Genomic DNA, 15,076 nt, shown 5'->3' on the forward strand with positions numbered 1-15,076 from the left:
TGGCCGTCCTCTGCCTCTTCCTCCTGGCCTTCAAGGACGGCCGGCAGCCAGCACTGCCCTCCCACCTGGTTCTGCTCTTGATACGGGGCAGAGCCCCCGCCCCAGCTGCTCCAGAAGTCAGGGCTTCCAGCCCTCCTCCCCAGCAGCTCAGACCTCCTCTGAGCCTGGTCTCTTCCCCGGGCTTCTCCCTTCCACTTCAGGGGAAAGGTCTGAGTCTGCACAGTTCAGACCAGCTTCCAGGGGAGGCCAGGAGGGCCAGCCATGCGGTGGGGAGCCAGGAGCTGGGAGGCGCCGTCCCAGACCCCTCCCAGGGCCCTCTGCCCACACAGGGCCTGTGTCTGCGTCGCCCAGCCCATCTCTGTGCCTTAGTCACATGCGAAAGCCCCTGCCCAGCATCTAGTCTGTCCCAGCTGCCCCTGGGACTCCTTGTAAAGCTGCTGGCACTCAGGATCCCACAGGGCTGGCCAAGCACTCTTGGACAGGCCTCAGGAGTGGCCGAGACCACCAGTCCCTCCCTCGGCCCCTCCAGACCCTGTACCCAGGGCTGGAACCCCCAAGCAGGCCTGGCTTATGCCAGCCCCGTGGGAAGAGCCTTGTGATGTGATGCATTGGGTCTGCAGGCAGAGTGGCCTGGCGTTTGACACCTGGGAAGTACCTGGGTGAGGGCTGCAGTCCAGCGAGGGAGAAGGGCGTCCTGCGCTCGCATGAGAACCTCTGGGCTCCCCCTGGGGCTTCTGAGGACGGTCTGGGTGGGGCTGTTGCACCCCAGCGACCTTCCCGGCCCAGAGGCCTGCATGTGGGTCAGAGGCCAGCTGGGCACCTGCCCGGGCGGGAAGGCGGCTGGCAGGTGTGGGTGTTCAGGGAGCAGCCCTGGCGCCCTCCCACCTTTGCTTTCCTGAATCTGTTTCTCTGATGTTTTCCTTCCAGGCCAAAGTATGTTCCTGGTTCCTGCTCCCAGGGTCTTTGCCCACCCCGGCGCACTTGCTGGGTAGCACGGTGGGCGGGCTAGGGAGCCCAGTGGCAGGGAACTAGTGGTCCCTAGGGACCCGGGGACGGAGGTTCCCACCCGGCCCCACCCCCTCCTCCTGCCTAGGATGTATAACCTACCTTGTCTTTTTTTTCCCAAATAGAGTAGCTCTTTGTATATAAAAATACTTGAAAATTAACTGTATGATGTATGAGAAGACAGAGTCCCCTAGTTTTGTATTTTGTCGTATGACTGCCATGAGTTCCACCAGAAAGCCACTCTATTTTGGTCTCTGTGACATTTTAAACGCGTGACAGAAGTGAGCAGATAAAGTGAGGAAGAAATATATATATATATATATATATGAGATAATATAGATTGTATTGAAATCTCTGCCTGCAGGTGAGCTTTATTTCCTGTCTCCTTGCTCTGGGGTGTGGGGGTGGCGGGCGGGGTGTCCACCCTATTCCTCCGTGTGTGACCTAGGTGAAGGAGCGGGGTTCACAGTGCTGGACAAGATCAGCATCCTGGCCCCCAGTGGACAAGGTCCCCCCTCTCTAGCTGGCTGGTCCCAAGAGGCTCCCCCTCCCAACCCCTGAGGGCTGGTGGGTAGGGCTCGCTGCCTGGTTCCCTGGCCTGTCAGCCAGGTGGGGGGCACAAGCCCCTCCCTCTGCAGGCATCTCCTGGGTGGCCGAAGAGGCCCAGGGAGGCTCTGGAACTCCAGACTCTCCTGCCTCCCTGAGCCCACCCTCCACCCCGGGCAGGGGTCCTGGGCCCGCCCCTTCCCTCCACCCTGCCGCCAGTCAGCCTCCTGCTGACAGAGCCCCGAGGAATGCACTGTGGGTGGGGAAGTTCCCAGCCAGCAGAACCTCCAGGTAAAGGGCCAGCCGCCCCTCCCAGAGCTTCCTGCCGCCTGTGCCCCAGGCCTGCGCTCAGCATTTCAGGACTGAGGACCTGGCAGAGCGCCAACCCAAAGAGAGAGTCCTGTGGACTTGGCCCAGCCGTGCGGTTTGGCTGTTTCCCACACCCAAACCCTGCGCCTCTCTCCAGCCACCGCCTTTCCCTGCGCAGCCACGTGGCCCTCACCCGGTCCTGTGCACCAGGACTCAAGGCTGCTGCCTCCCACCTGCGCCCTGTGACGCCTTCACTCTACAGATGGGTAAACTGAGGACCAAGGGGCTGGAAGCGAGAGGGCAGCGTACCCGAGCGCAAACCTGCTTCCCCAGCCCAAAGGCCGTTCCAGCCCTTCTCGGGGTCCCTGGGAGACCCTGTGGATTGGGCTGATATGAGGAAGACCCAGGGTGAAGAGCTACCTCCTTGTACCTTCTAGGACACGGGGATGATATTTCTGACTTGACTGTAGAAAATCAAATTTCAGTATGAAAGTGCTGAAAGGTAACTCAAGTCCAGGAACTTTCTTCTCTGGGTGGGAGTGTGTATTTCCTGAAGGGGTGCCCAGAGATTTGCCACTTACCCCAGGAGGCTCCTTTCCTGTCCCGGGAGCTGGAGCTAGGGATGGGGCTCCCCTCCAGACCTGACCCCGCCCCCATGCTGCCCGTCTAGAACACATAAAACAGCCCAGGAGCACACCTCTCTGTGGATAAAGAGAACTTTATTCAGAAAGTTTACAAAATACAGAAGGCGGATACCTCGCTCACTGTAAGTCAGAAAATAAATAAGTTCTGGAGGCCGGGCATTTTTTTTTTTTTATTGCTATCCGGCTTTCCCTAAAATATAAGATAAAATGTGATTTGTTTGCAGATATAAAATATAAAGTCCAGCTCAGGGCCACATGCCACTTTTCCCAGGGAGCAGGAGCAGGAGCTGGGCTCCGGCTGGGGAGAATAACTTAGATTTCGTGCAATAAATATAGCAGGGAGGGGCAGCTGAATACAGGGGGGGGCGGGGCTTCCCAGGACAGCGCTCTGGCAGTGCCAGCCCCCACCCCACAGTTGCAGTGAGGTCCTTACCGTGGAGGACCCCAGCTTCAGGCTTGGGGACAGGATGGTCTCTGACTCCTGACTGCCACAGTGGCCCCTACTTGTCCCTTCCTCTTTGGCTGGCTCCTGGGTACCCTGGCTGCAGAGAGTGTCCAGGGCCGAGTCTGGCCAGCTCCTTCCCTCTCTCCCATCTGCATCACCTTCTCTCTCCCTCTGCTTCTTCCCCTCTCTTGAAGAGAGCCCTTCCCAGGCCAGGGAGGCCCTCACATCACCTTTCCCAGTCCCTGCCCACTGTGCCCCAGAAAGTCATGGCTGGAATCTTGGAGCCGCAGCGAGGAGGCCCAGCTTTGAGTTCCAGCGCAACCACATGATGTGTGGTCCTGGCACTGCCCTGTCTGCTGGACAGGTCCCCACGAGTCGGCAGAGCTTTACTAGCGGTTACAAGACCCTCCCTAGCTTTGGAAAGCGGGCATCCCCAGGCCCAAAGCAGAGGTGGGGGGGATACATCTTCGGTGCAGCTTCCCAGCAGAAAGAGCCTTACACGTTACCCGCAAGGTCAAGCCTAGTCCTAATGGCACAATCTGACCAGTTGCCAAAATGAGGCTGTCCTCCTTCCTCTCCCCTCGACAGCTCTTCTCCAAGTCGTCCTTAAATTTTCCACCAATCTAAGAAAGCGGAACTTTCAGCCAAGAAAGACCCTGGTCCCGGATGCCCCCTAACTTAGCAAAATTGCTCCTCGCCAGGGCCATTAGGGTCCCAGTTTGGTGGCGGCAAGAGAAAGGCAGAGCCTGGGAAGGGAATGTGTGCACCACGGGGGCTGGCGGCAGAGCGGACGCGCGGCCGGGGGACGGGGCCAGGGCGGGGCGGGGCCCTAGGAGCCGGGGGCGGGGCCTGGGCGGGGCCCTAGGAGCAGGCCGCCGGGGCGGGGCCCTAGGAGCCGGGGGCGGGGCCCTAGGAGCAGGCCGCCGGGCCGGGGCGGGGCCCTAGGAGCCGGGGGCGGGCCTGGGCGGGGCCCTAGGAGCAGGCCGCCGGGCCGGGGGCGGGGCCGGGCGCCGGGGCGGGGCCGGGGGCGGACTTGACGATGGTGATGACGCTGGCTGGCGCCACGAGCGCGGCGGGCCCGCGGGCGGCGGCCACGGAGCGCGCGAAGCCCTGCAGCGCCTCGCACTTGCCGCGCAGCGCGTCGAGCTCCAGGCGCATGGCGGCGTTCTCGCGCGCCAGCTTGTCCACCTCGCGCTCCAGCTCCGACTTCTGCTTCTGCAGCTCCTCCTTCTGGCACACGCGCTTCACGCGGCAGCTGGCGGCGTAGCCCCGGTTCTTGAGCGTGCGGCGCCGCTGCTTGAGCCGCGTCACCTCCTCGGCCGAGAGCCCGCGCAGGTTCCGGTTCAGCTCGCGCACCGACAGCCCCATGAGCGCCTCGTCCGACAGGTGCGGCGTGTTCTCGCTCAGCTCGCGCTTCACCTGCGGGCGCGGGGACCCTGAGGCGGCTGCGCCGGGGATGGCAGCCCGGCCCCCACGCCACCGCCTCGGCCGCGGCCGGACCCGGGCCAGGAATCCGGAAAGGGGAAACCAGGCCGGACCCGGCTGGCACACAAAAGGAGGCCGCGCCGGGCCCGAGCCAAGCGTCCAGCCCCGGACAAGCCAGAGACGCCCAGCCGGGAAGCACCTGCGAGTGGGGAAGCAGGCCCGGAGTGGGAGGCGCCTCCCTCCGCGCGCACCCTCCGCCTGCCGAGGCACCTCGGGGCGCCAGGAAGGACGGGACTTAGGATGTGGGGGCTCCGCCTGAGCACAGGGAGCGGCCTCCTCACCTTCAAGGCTTTGCTGGACAGCGGATCCACCGACATGGCTGCAGGAGGCCCCTCTGGGCTGGACACCTGGTGGAGACAGGAGGCAAGGTCACTTGTTTGCTCCCCCACTTGGTGTAGAACCCAGCCTCAGGACTTGGCAGTCAAGGCCCCGGCAGTCTTAGAACTCGACCCTGCCACCTCCCTCTGATCACACCTCCTTAAATGACCCCGCCTCCCTCGGTACTTGCTCTTTTCTTTACTCTTGGGTCTCCAACACTAAAGACTGACCGGCAAATTCCACAGGGCCCCATGACTGACTGCTACATCTAGATCTGTGCCCAGTGGCTTTCAGAAAGGTCTTTCCTGACCATCCTGGCTAAACCGCCACCTTGAGTCACATCACTGACCCCAGCTGTCAACGATCAGCAATTAGCAGCTTGCAATCCTTGTTTATGGGTCGTCTCTCCCACCCCTCCTCCACCAAAACGTGAGCCTTCGAGGGCGGCAGCACTGCCTGTCTTACCACTGCTCCCCTGTGCCTAAGCCAGTGCCTGGCACATCCTGTGTGCCCCAGAAATACACACCCAGCGAGTGGCTGTCCCTCCCACTGGCCATTCTTCCACTTGGGGCCAAGGTGTGCATATTCAATTTGATGTTTTTTTTTTAACTTTTCACTAAATATAACCCACATAAGGACAAGTGCACAAAAGTTGGAGCTGGGAGTGTAGCTCGGTGGTGGAGCGCTTGCTTTGCCTGGCCATTCTTCCACTTGGGGCCAAGGTGTGCATATTCAATTTGATGTTTTTTTTTTAACTTTTCACTAAATATAACCCACATAAGGACAAGTGCACAAAAGTTGGAGCTGGGAGTGTAGCTCGGTGGTGGAGCGCTTGCTTTGCCTGCTCAGGGCCCTGGGTTCCATCCCCCGCACTACCAAAAAAAAAAAAGTGCTTAAAAATATGTGTCCAGGTCAGTGATCTTCCCCAAAGTACAGCCATCACCCTATGAGACACACATCCCAGCCCCTTCCCCACACCACCCTCACTAGGCCCATGTCTTGGGAATTTCCCATACTGCTGGGGGCCGCCCAGCAAATTCCACAGGGCCCCAGGCCGATGGGATACCCACCCTAGACTAGTGAGGGCCAACGGTCCCCCAGGCTCTCCCCATGGGCCCGAATGCCTGCTGTCCGTCCCCACAACCACCATGTATTGAACAGCTGCTGTTTGCCAGCCCTGTGCTTGGCGCTGGGGAGACAGGTGAATCAAAACTCATGGAGGCGCCGGGCGTGGTGGCGCACGCTTGTAACCCCAGCATTCCGGAGGCTGAGACGGGAGGATCGCAGTTCGCGGACAGCCTCAGCTACTTCATGAGGCCCTCGCAACTTAGTGAGACCCTGTTTCAAAATAAAGAATAGAAAATAGGGCTGGGGGTGTAGCTCGGAGGTAGAATGACCCTGGATTCCATCCCCCGACCCATTGAAAAAGAAAAAGAAAAAAAAAAACCTCATGGAGGAGAAAGGGGACATTCTAGGTAGGGGCCAGTGGTCCTTGCTCTGGGCTGGAGAAGGGGACCATCTCCTAAAGGAGACTGTGGCCCTTGGAAGCAGCGACCTTCTGTGTCCTCACAGCTGATCCCCCTGCTCTGGTGTGGGCCTGAGTTTCCCCACTGGAGAGTCCCTCTGGTAAGGGGACAGTGGTAAGGAGCACAGGAGAACGAAGAAGGAAAGGTGTTTCGTGGCCCCAGAGGCACCATCCTGTGGGAAGCCATTCCTCCTGGCAAGGCCCGTGTGTTTCCTGGGGATGCTGTTTCTATAGCAACCTTCACTGTATATAACACTACTCGTGTACATTTTACACATTTGTTCAGTGTCCTCCCCCGGGAGGATGCCGGCTCCCAGAGGGCAGTGGTCTCGTCTCATCCTCCGCTTCCCCAGGCCTATGCCCGAGAGCTAGTCGTTGACTTCTCCATGTGACTCAGGCCGAGGTGGGGGCTGTCCGAGCTTCTTGGGAACCCCACCCCCTTCTGGCCCACAGTGGGGGCAGCGGGAAGGAAGGGGTAGGGCAGGAAAGAAGATGGCACGTAAAACACACTCTCCCAGCAGTGGCAGCCACTGTGGCCCCGGGGCTGGCTTCTTGTGGTGTAGCGGAGACCAGGTGAGGCCGCAGCCCCTTGTGATTCAGGCCGCCGTGGGCTTCCTGTGCCCGCTTCATAGGGCGGCCCCCGCGCGGCAGGCCCCGCACCGCACATGCAGCACGGCCTGGGCTCTGGCCTCAGTTTCGCCGCCTAGCCCTCCAGCTGCATGGGGCTCAGGGCCTCGCTGCCCATCCAGCTCTTCCTGGGGCCTCTGTGCCCCGCCCCACCATCCGCTGGGCAAATCTTACGGAACCTGCTGTCTGCCAGGGCTCTGTTTTGTGTGCTGCTAGGGATTGAATTCGGGGGCATTGTATCCCTGAGCTACACCCTCGGCCCTTTTTATTTTTAAAAATTTTAAAGCAGTGTCTCACTAAGTTGCTGGGTTTCTCCCTGTTGCTGAGGCTGGCCTCAAACCTGCGATCCTTCTGTCTCAGCCTCCCAAGTACTGGGATGACAGAGTGCTCACCACAGCCTGGCTCTGTCTGACTTTATACATATATGACCTATAGATGTCCAGAGGCTACCTTCACCAATCCCACCCCAACATGGCCTCGTGAAAGGTCACCTGCCCCTACCTCATGCCTGGGGAGGCCCACACGCCTCCCTGCTGGCCCCCTCACCCTCCCCACTGCCCCTGTAGGAGCCTCCCACTAGGTGATACCACCACCCAGCTGAAGCCTGCCCCCACTCCCTGCTGTCCCAAGGCCGGAGTCCCACGCCACCGCCACCCCCGCAGCACTCGGGCCTGTGCGTCCAGCCCAGCCCACCGCCCGCCGCTCTGTTCTGCATTCCAACCACAGGAATCTCTCCCACTTCCTCCCACCCCTGCCCCGTGACACTTCTCCTTTCCCTCCTCCCCACTCAGTCGGGTGGACTCCTGCTCAGCCTTCTGCCCTGGCTAAAGACATCTCCAGGAAGTCCTCCAGACCCCAGGTCCTGGTAGGCAGCCCCTCCCTCAGCCCTGTCCCCCAGTCCGAATGGTCTATTTCTTGTCCCTCCACCAGAGGACCTGAGCCAGCCCCAGGGCTCAGCACAGAGTACAGCTGGTCAGTGTCTGGTCCCCAGCCCTAAGCCCAAGCCTGGTGCAATGCAGTCTGAGAGAAACACCTGACCACACACACCCCAGTCCTCCTTCCAGAGAGGTGGCAGGTGCCAGGAGGCCAGGAAGGGAGAAGGGATCCCATCCGTGAGACTCCAGGCCCGAGGAGGGCATGGGAGACGGGCACTGCTTGGGTGGCCAGGCTGGGGTGAGGACCGCCCCTGTTTTCCCCAGGCCGCGTGACCTACAGAGAGCCTCTGTACCTCTCTGGATCCCCACTTCTCCGTCCGTGGGATCTGGGAAATACCTGTGTCGTGGGGTTTCTGTGGAAGCAGGTGGTGTGGACTGTAGATGTGGGTGAGCACCTGGGAAGTTACTACAGTTGCTGAGTGGGCCCAGGAGGGGTCGGGCTGCAGTGAGCGCTGGGGAACTGCAGGGACGGCCCTCACAGACATATGGCCCCACCTCCTTATTTTACGCAAGAGGAGGGGCACACTGGCCCGGAGTCACACCGCAGGGGAGTGGCAGGCCCTTGGCAGAGAGAGAGGAATTCTAAAGTGAATCTAGATCCCTCTCACACCTCATCCCCATCTTCCCAATACCGCTGCAGCAATGCCCCAGGGGTTAATGAAGTAGCCCAGTTCACACAGCCAGGACCGGACAGAGCCCCACTAAGCCGCGGGCCTGCTCGCAGTGTGGCCCTGTTTCTTCTCCCCTGTGCAGAGGAAGCTGGACTGGCTAGTCTTCAAGGCCAGCTCAGCGCTGATGTGTGAGACCCGCTCTGGATAAGATCCACAAGCGAGACCCAGGTATCCAGCTCCCTCTCGCCAGCTGCGTGGGGAGCTGGGGTGCTAAGAGATGCCAAGGCAATCTGGGTACACTGAGAGACCTAAGGGGAGAGGGAAGGCCTCTTCCTGCACAGGTTAACTGAGAGCCTGTTGGGTGCTGAATGCCGAGTACTGGGTGCTGTGCTCAATACAGAACCTGGGCAGCAGAGCCTGGCTGCTCCCACAGGTTAGTGAGGAGACAGGTCTGCGCCCTGGTCTCCTCCTTGGAAAGAGGAAGATCACGATGGCATTGGTGTGATCTGCCATACAATGGGCTGAGCGGGGATCAGGACTTGCCGGCAGGCGGCCCCTCCCACATCACCCTCTCTCCACTCTTGGCACAGACACCACCAACCCACCACCAGCCGATCACATCAGTCCTCCCCGGGAGGTGAGGCGCAGCACAGTACTGCTTTCCACTGAGCTTGAACCCCACCTCAGGATCCTTCTCAACACAGGCCCCCAGAGGAGGCCTGAGAGGTGGGGCTGTGCCTCTGAGCAGGCTGCGAGCCAGCCCCTCCCTCCTTTCCCTCCAGCCCCTTGACCCACCAACCGCATCCAGGCTGTCAGCGGAGGCGCCCACGCTTGCCCAGGAATGTCTTAGTTCAGCAAAGTTAGGCAGTTGCAGAGGGAAAGTCAAGAGAAGGGGGAACTCTGCGATCCCGCCAGCCCCGCGCCTGGTCCTGCTGCGAGCCTGGTGCGGAGCCCCACGGGCTGGAGGAGCCTCCTGCCTCCTCCCTGCAAGCCGGCGGGGCGGACCTCCAGGACTGAGCTTCCTAATCTCTTTACAGGCCCAGAGAGTGTGCTGACGCCTGGGGGGCTGACGCCTGACCGGTCAGTGGCCACAAGGCCTCCCGCGTCCCCGTCCTGGCCCCTCAGCCCACTCCAGAGACACCCTGTAGACAGGCCCACCCACTGGCGCCCGTTCCTCCCTGGCCGCGGGGCCTTGTTCCTTGCTTTGTGAGGACAGAGGGAAAAAATGTGTTTTCCCGGGTCTTGGCAACTAGCACTGGCAGCCTCCTCACTGCTGGAGGAGTGGTGCAGGACGGGGAGCCTCGGCCAGCCGGCCTCACCCCTCCTCTGCCACCCACCCAGTCGCCGCGTGCCTCCAGGTACACCGCTCTGTCTCTGGGCCTCGGTTCCCCAACATGCCAAACCTCCCCAGCTCAGGGACCTCCGAGCAGTGTCCAGCTCTGAGTTCAGAGTGTCAGGGTCTGGCTAGGATGGAGGTCGGTCGAAGACCACAGAGTGGAGGCTCTGGGGGAAGGGGGAGGAAGTCAGGGAAGGCTCCTTGGAGGCAGGGGCAGGACATAAGCACCTGGCCTGGGCTTCCGGCCCCTCCTCCACCTGCGCGGCCCGGTCACTTCCTCCTTCAGCCTGACCAGGGAGGGCCCCAGCTGCCTGCCTCCTCCTGGCCTCTGCTCTGGCCTGTCTTTGCCTGCAGCCCAGGAGCTGTCAGAGGAGCGTTTCTGACACACACCTGCAAACCCGACCCTGCTCGGCACATTCCAGAACTCTGCATGCCAGCCTCTCCGCGGGCCTCCGCCGTGCTCTGCGCTCTCCTAGGAGCTCAGGCTCAAGCAGATGAATGGACAGACAGCAGACTTCCCAGTCTGTTTTCCAAAAGGGACTAGGGGCTGTGCGTGTGTGTGGGTGCGTGTGTGAATGTGTAAGAGGAAACCACCCCAGCGTCAAGACTCCCACAGGCTGTGCCCTGCTTTCCTGCTTCCCTGGGGTGCTCGGGCATTTTTCTCCATATGTCATGAAGCTCTTCGAGGACATGAACCTAGAGCTCATGTATTCAATCAGCAAACATCCAAGAAGCACCTACTGTGTGCCAGACTCCATGCTGGCCCCGAAGGCCCACAGAGGAATCGCAGCCCCTGCTCTCCAGGGCCTCACAGTGGCTCACCACCCCCTGGGCTCCGCTCACAGGGAAGCCTGCCTGGCTGAACTCAGGGCCTCAGAGGTCAGTTGGGCGCTTTCAAACCAGAGTGACTTCTCAGCATCAACATCTCAGCTGTGCCTGTGTGTGCAGCTCTGTGGCTCCGTCTTCCATGACCCATGACGCCTCCTCTACTTGGAGGGGAGGAATCCCACCAGCTCCTGGGCCATGGTGGACCCCATGGGGTGATTCAAGGGGAAGGTAAATCTGTGTGTGTGTGTGTGTGTGTGTGTGTGTGTGTGTGTGTGTTATTGTGGATTGAACCCGGGGCATTCTACCTCTAAGCTGTACCTCAGCCTCTTTTATTTTTTGTTTGGAAACAGGACCTCACTAGGCTGTTGAGAGTCTTTGCTAAGTGGCTGACCCTGCCCTCAAACCTGCCATCTTCCTACCTTACCCTCCCAAGTATTGGAATTGCAGGCACGCAGCGTCCACCATGCCCAGCAAAGGTAAACTTTTTAACACCAACTCTCCACCCGTGACTTGGGTCGACCAGCTGCTTCCCTCCTGCCCTCACCCCTGACCCGCTCCGGGGTGTTTCCTGCCCAGCGTCCACATGCTCCCAGGCACCCCAGCTCGGCCGGGGTGTGGCTGCGCTTTCTCCTGCACGTGTGCCTTGCAGAATAAGCTGTGTGTAGCAGCTGCCAGAGATCCCCCACCCAGTTCCACCTGCCATCCTGCACCTGGGAGGTTGCCTGGTTCCTGCCATAGATAGGGGCCTGGAGCACGCGCACTCCCAGCTATGGTAGCAAAGCTGACTCCAAGTTAGAAGAACATTGGTTCCTCGCCCCAGCAAGCTCAACCACCCTCTCCTGTGAGCCCACAGCCCTGTGGGGAGGCGGCCAGGAAGGGGGATTTGTACCAGGGGTTCCCTCACCCAAGTCTGCAGGCTGCTGGACTAAAGGAGCTTTCTGCAGGGCTGATGGGGCGGGGCTAGCCGAGCCCCACCCCTCACAGTTAACCCTTCCTGCCGGAAGAAACCCTCTCCCCAGGGCCCTTCACCAGGCCTGGCTCAGGTCCTTACTGTCAGTCCTTGTAGGGGTGCAGTCTAATAGTCCCACCTGTGAACTGCCACGCCCAGGAGGGCGGGCAAACTGCACCACATCCTCCCTGACCCCCAGTAGGTACAGCTTCCAGAATCCCACGCTAGCCAGGGCAGCCACCAGGGAGGAAAATCTTTGCCTGCCTCCACCTTTACCCTTGGGTTTGCCAGCGCTTCCTGTTTCTCCAGAGACTGAGGGGATGGACAGCCCTAGGCGGAACAAGTTTCAGGGGTCTGTCTGTCCTCCCCAGGGAGTCTGAAAACCTGGGGACAAGGACCTGGGGCACCAGCCCGTTTTGCTTCCAGAGCCTGCAGAGGGCCAGAGGAAAGGTCAGTCGCAGCTCGGCTGGGTGGGGTGTTTGATACCTCCGCCCCACCCTGTGGCTGCAGGCGCCAGCTCCGGCGGGGGACAAAACACTGGAGTCACATGGCGACAGCCTGGGAAACTCCGGGGAGAGCAGGGACCGGGCGGTCCGGGCTGGTAGGAAGGGGCGGCCTGGGGAGCAATCCCAGAGCCTGTGACCACCCACGGGGCCGCTTCCTTCCCCCTTTCGCGGCCACCCCTGGGGTCGCCCCGGGGCACACCCTCTGCGAGGTGCGCACTAGTCCCCGGCTCCTTGGGAGCGCGCACACACACACGCGCACACACACACGCGCACACACACGCGCGCACACACACACGCGCACACACACACACACGCGCACACACGCGCGCGCGCGCACGGGGCAGGAGGGCCAGGACGCCCGCCAAGGAACACACGCACGCCCGCCGCCCTCGCACGTAAACAAACCGCGCACACGGCGGCGGGCGGCCGTCCAGCGCTGTCCTCGCCGAGTCACGTCCGAGCCGCCGCCCCCGCCCCGCAGGGCGGACGCCGCCGCCGCCGCCAGCCGCGCCGCCCCTCCCCGCTCCGCGCCCCCGGCCGGGGTCCGAGGCCACCCGCGGCCCGGCTGGGACCCCCGGCCTCCGCGCCCCCGGCCCCCACGCCAGCCGTCCCGCCGCCCGATCCCCGGGCCACCGACGGGGCGGGCCGGCGCTCCCCCCGGGCGCGACCCGGGCGCCGAAACGCCGCCCCCGGGGTCCCGCGCGCCGCCCCCGCCCGGCCCGCGCCCCTTACCCCTAGGACTGGCGCCCCTCGCGCGCGGCTCGCCGCGGTCCCGGCCGCGTCCCGGCCCGTCTCCCCCGCGCCAGCCGCCGTCACGGGAGCCGGGCCCCCGTTTTGTTGTGGAGCGGACGGCGCAGGGGGCCGCGGCCGCGCCGAGTTGTAAGGCGAGCTTCCCGGAATTACTCACTCACAGGATTCCTTTCATTCATAAAAACCCAGTCATGCGGTGACGTCACCGCCTGGCCGCCCCCTGGGCCCCTGAGCGGACGCCGCGAGCCTCGGCCCCGCCCCCGCCAAGGCCCCGCCCCGCAAACTAAGGCCCCGCCCTCCCACTCAGGCCCCGCCCCCCCGCGGGTTCCCAGGCCGCCTCCCACCCGGGCTGCAGGCGTTCACGTGACGCCGCCTGGAGCCACGTGGGTGCGGGCGGGCGAAGGTGTCACTGGCTCGGTTTTACGGTCCACGCTCCTGGGCCGCCTCTTTCCACTCACTCCCTCCGCCTGGAGGATCTCATCGGCCCCGTGACTGTCAGTGCCATCGCTGTGCTGGAGAACTCGGTTCGTCTTCCAGAGGGACACCTTGGCGCTCCAGACTTGGAGCCAGCTGCCCGCCCCGCGCCCCCGCGTGGTGTCAGATGGGGACTGCAAACCCGGCGTGGCCAAAACCCAGCTCCTGACCCTCAAACTTCCTCCGCTCCCCAGTGGCTCCCATGGCGCCAGCCTTATTTTATTTTTTATTTGGAAACAGGGTCTCCCTCGGTTGCTGGGGCCAGCCTTAAACGTGCGATTCGGCCGTCACAGCCTCCCAAGTCCTGGGATTACAGACGTGCCCCACCGCACCTTGGCGATTAGAAATTTTTACCAAAGTAGACCTCGACTATCTTGTCAGCACAGCGCGCGCAGTGCCTGGGATAGTGCCGGCACTTCGTAGGGCCGCCATAAAAGCATGCTGAAAGGATTAATGCGTGGAAGCTGAGGCTTTGGACAGTAGGTCCGCTTGGTGGCGTCCGAAGTTGCTCGGCAGGGGAGAACAAGAACTGGAATCTGAATCCAGGTCTGACTGATTTCTGGTCCAGATGTTTGGGGGTGTACCGAATCAGCGGAGGAGGGCAGTGTCGGTTTCCGGGATGCGCAGTGGCTGCCCTGCCCCACAGAGATGGCTTTGGAGGCAAAATGGAGGGGAGAGGCTTGCAGCTCCCTCTGGGCCCACACCCTTCTCACAGCCTTGCCGTGAAGCCGACCCCACAGCGCGGTGTAGTGTCCAGAGAACCTTGAGGCTCCTTCCCTCCGAGCAGCTCAGGTTGACTTTGGAGTCCTGGTTGGGCTTTGCTGCCTCGGGGCCTTGGCCCACCTGGCACTGTGATCTCTGTCCTTTACCTCCCAGAGCGCTGGTGCACTGGCTTCCCGAGTGAGCAGATGTTGAACCAGCTTTCCCAAACCAGCAGCTCACGGCCCTCTGCTTGCATGGCCAAGAGAGTACTTAATTTCCCACTTTAAACACTACACAACCGGCCGGGGGTGGTGGCGCACGCTTGCAATCCCAGTAGTTGGGAGGTTGAGACTGGAGGATAGCAGGTTTCGGCACCCTCGGCAGCTTCGTGAGGCCCTCCGCAACTTAGTGAAACCCTGTTTCAAAAGAAAGAATAAAAGCTGGGCATGGTGGCGCACCAAAAAATTAAGAATAAAAAATAGGGCTAGAGGCGTAGCTCAGAGGTAAATCCATCCCCAGTACCACAAAAAGAAAAGAAAATAGTAAAAGCCAGCATGATGGCGTACACTCGTAATCCCAGCATTTGGGAGTCTGAGATGCAGTTTACAGACGGCCTCAGCTACTTAGTGAGGCCCTTTGCAACTCAATGAGATCCTGTTTCTAAATAAATAAATGAATGACTGGGGATGTTGTTTGGAGATAGAAGGCCCATGGGTTCCAACCCCAGTATCTAAAAGAGAGAGAGAGAGAGAGAGAGAGAGAGAGAGAGAGAGAGAAAGAAAGAAAAGAAAGAATAAAAAAACAGGGCTAGGGATGTAGCTGAGAGGTAGAATTCCCCTGAGTTCAACCCCCAGTGCCACAAAATTAATTAATTATATAATGAATTTTAAAAAATACACATCTGTGAGTAGTCCATCTCCAGCCCCATTTTTATGAGCTTCCTAAGAGCTGAGGCCGTGCCCGGCACATGGTAGGCACTTGCCTAGTGAATGAGTTAGTCCAGAGTACCAGCTCGATATCCGGGACAGCATGTGCCCTAGATCCCTCGCGTCTGTGCTCAGCCTGGTGGGACAAGAGGTCA

The 15,076-nt window shown here is 61.1% G+C and overlaps 1 protein-coding gene across 1 annotated transcript; it reads right to left on the reverse strand.

The window, feature by feature from the left end:
• Positions 1 to 3,921: 3,921 nt before the first annotated feature.
• On the reverse strand, positions 3,922 to 12,998 carry MAFF (MAF bZIP transcription factor F; the record flags this gene model as incomplete). The annotated part of the gene is made up of 3 exons (XM_080705770.1): positions 3,922 to 4,368; positions 4,716 to 4,781; positions 12,981 to 12,998. 3 exons carry the CDS (start codon positions 12,996 to 12,998, stop codon positions 3,922 to 3,924), a joined length of 531 nt encoding a protein of 176 aa, XP_080561896.1.
• Positions 12,999 to 15,076: the final 2,078 nt, after the last annotated feature.

The sequence above is a fragment of the Muscardinus avellanarius genome (genome assembly GCF_963383645.1).
Source record: "Muscardinus avellanarius genome assembly, chromosome: 11".
Taxonomy (NCBI): Eukaryota; Metazoa; Chordata; class Mammalia; order Rodentia; family Gliridae; genus Muscardinus; species Muscardinus avellanarius.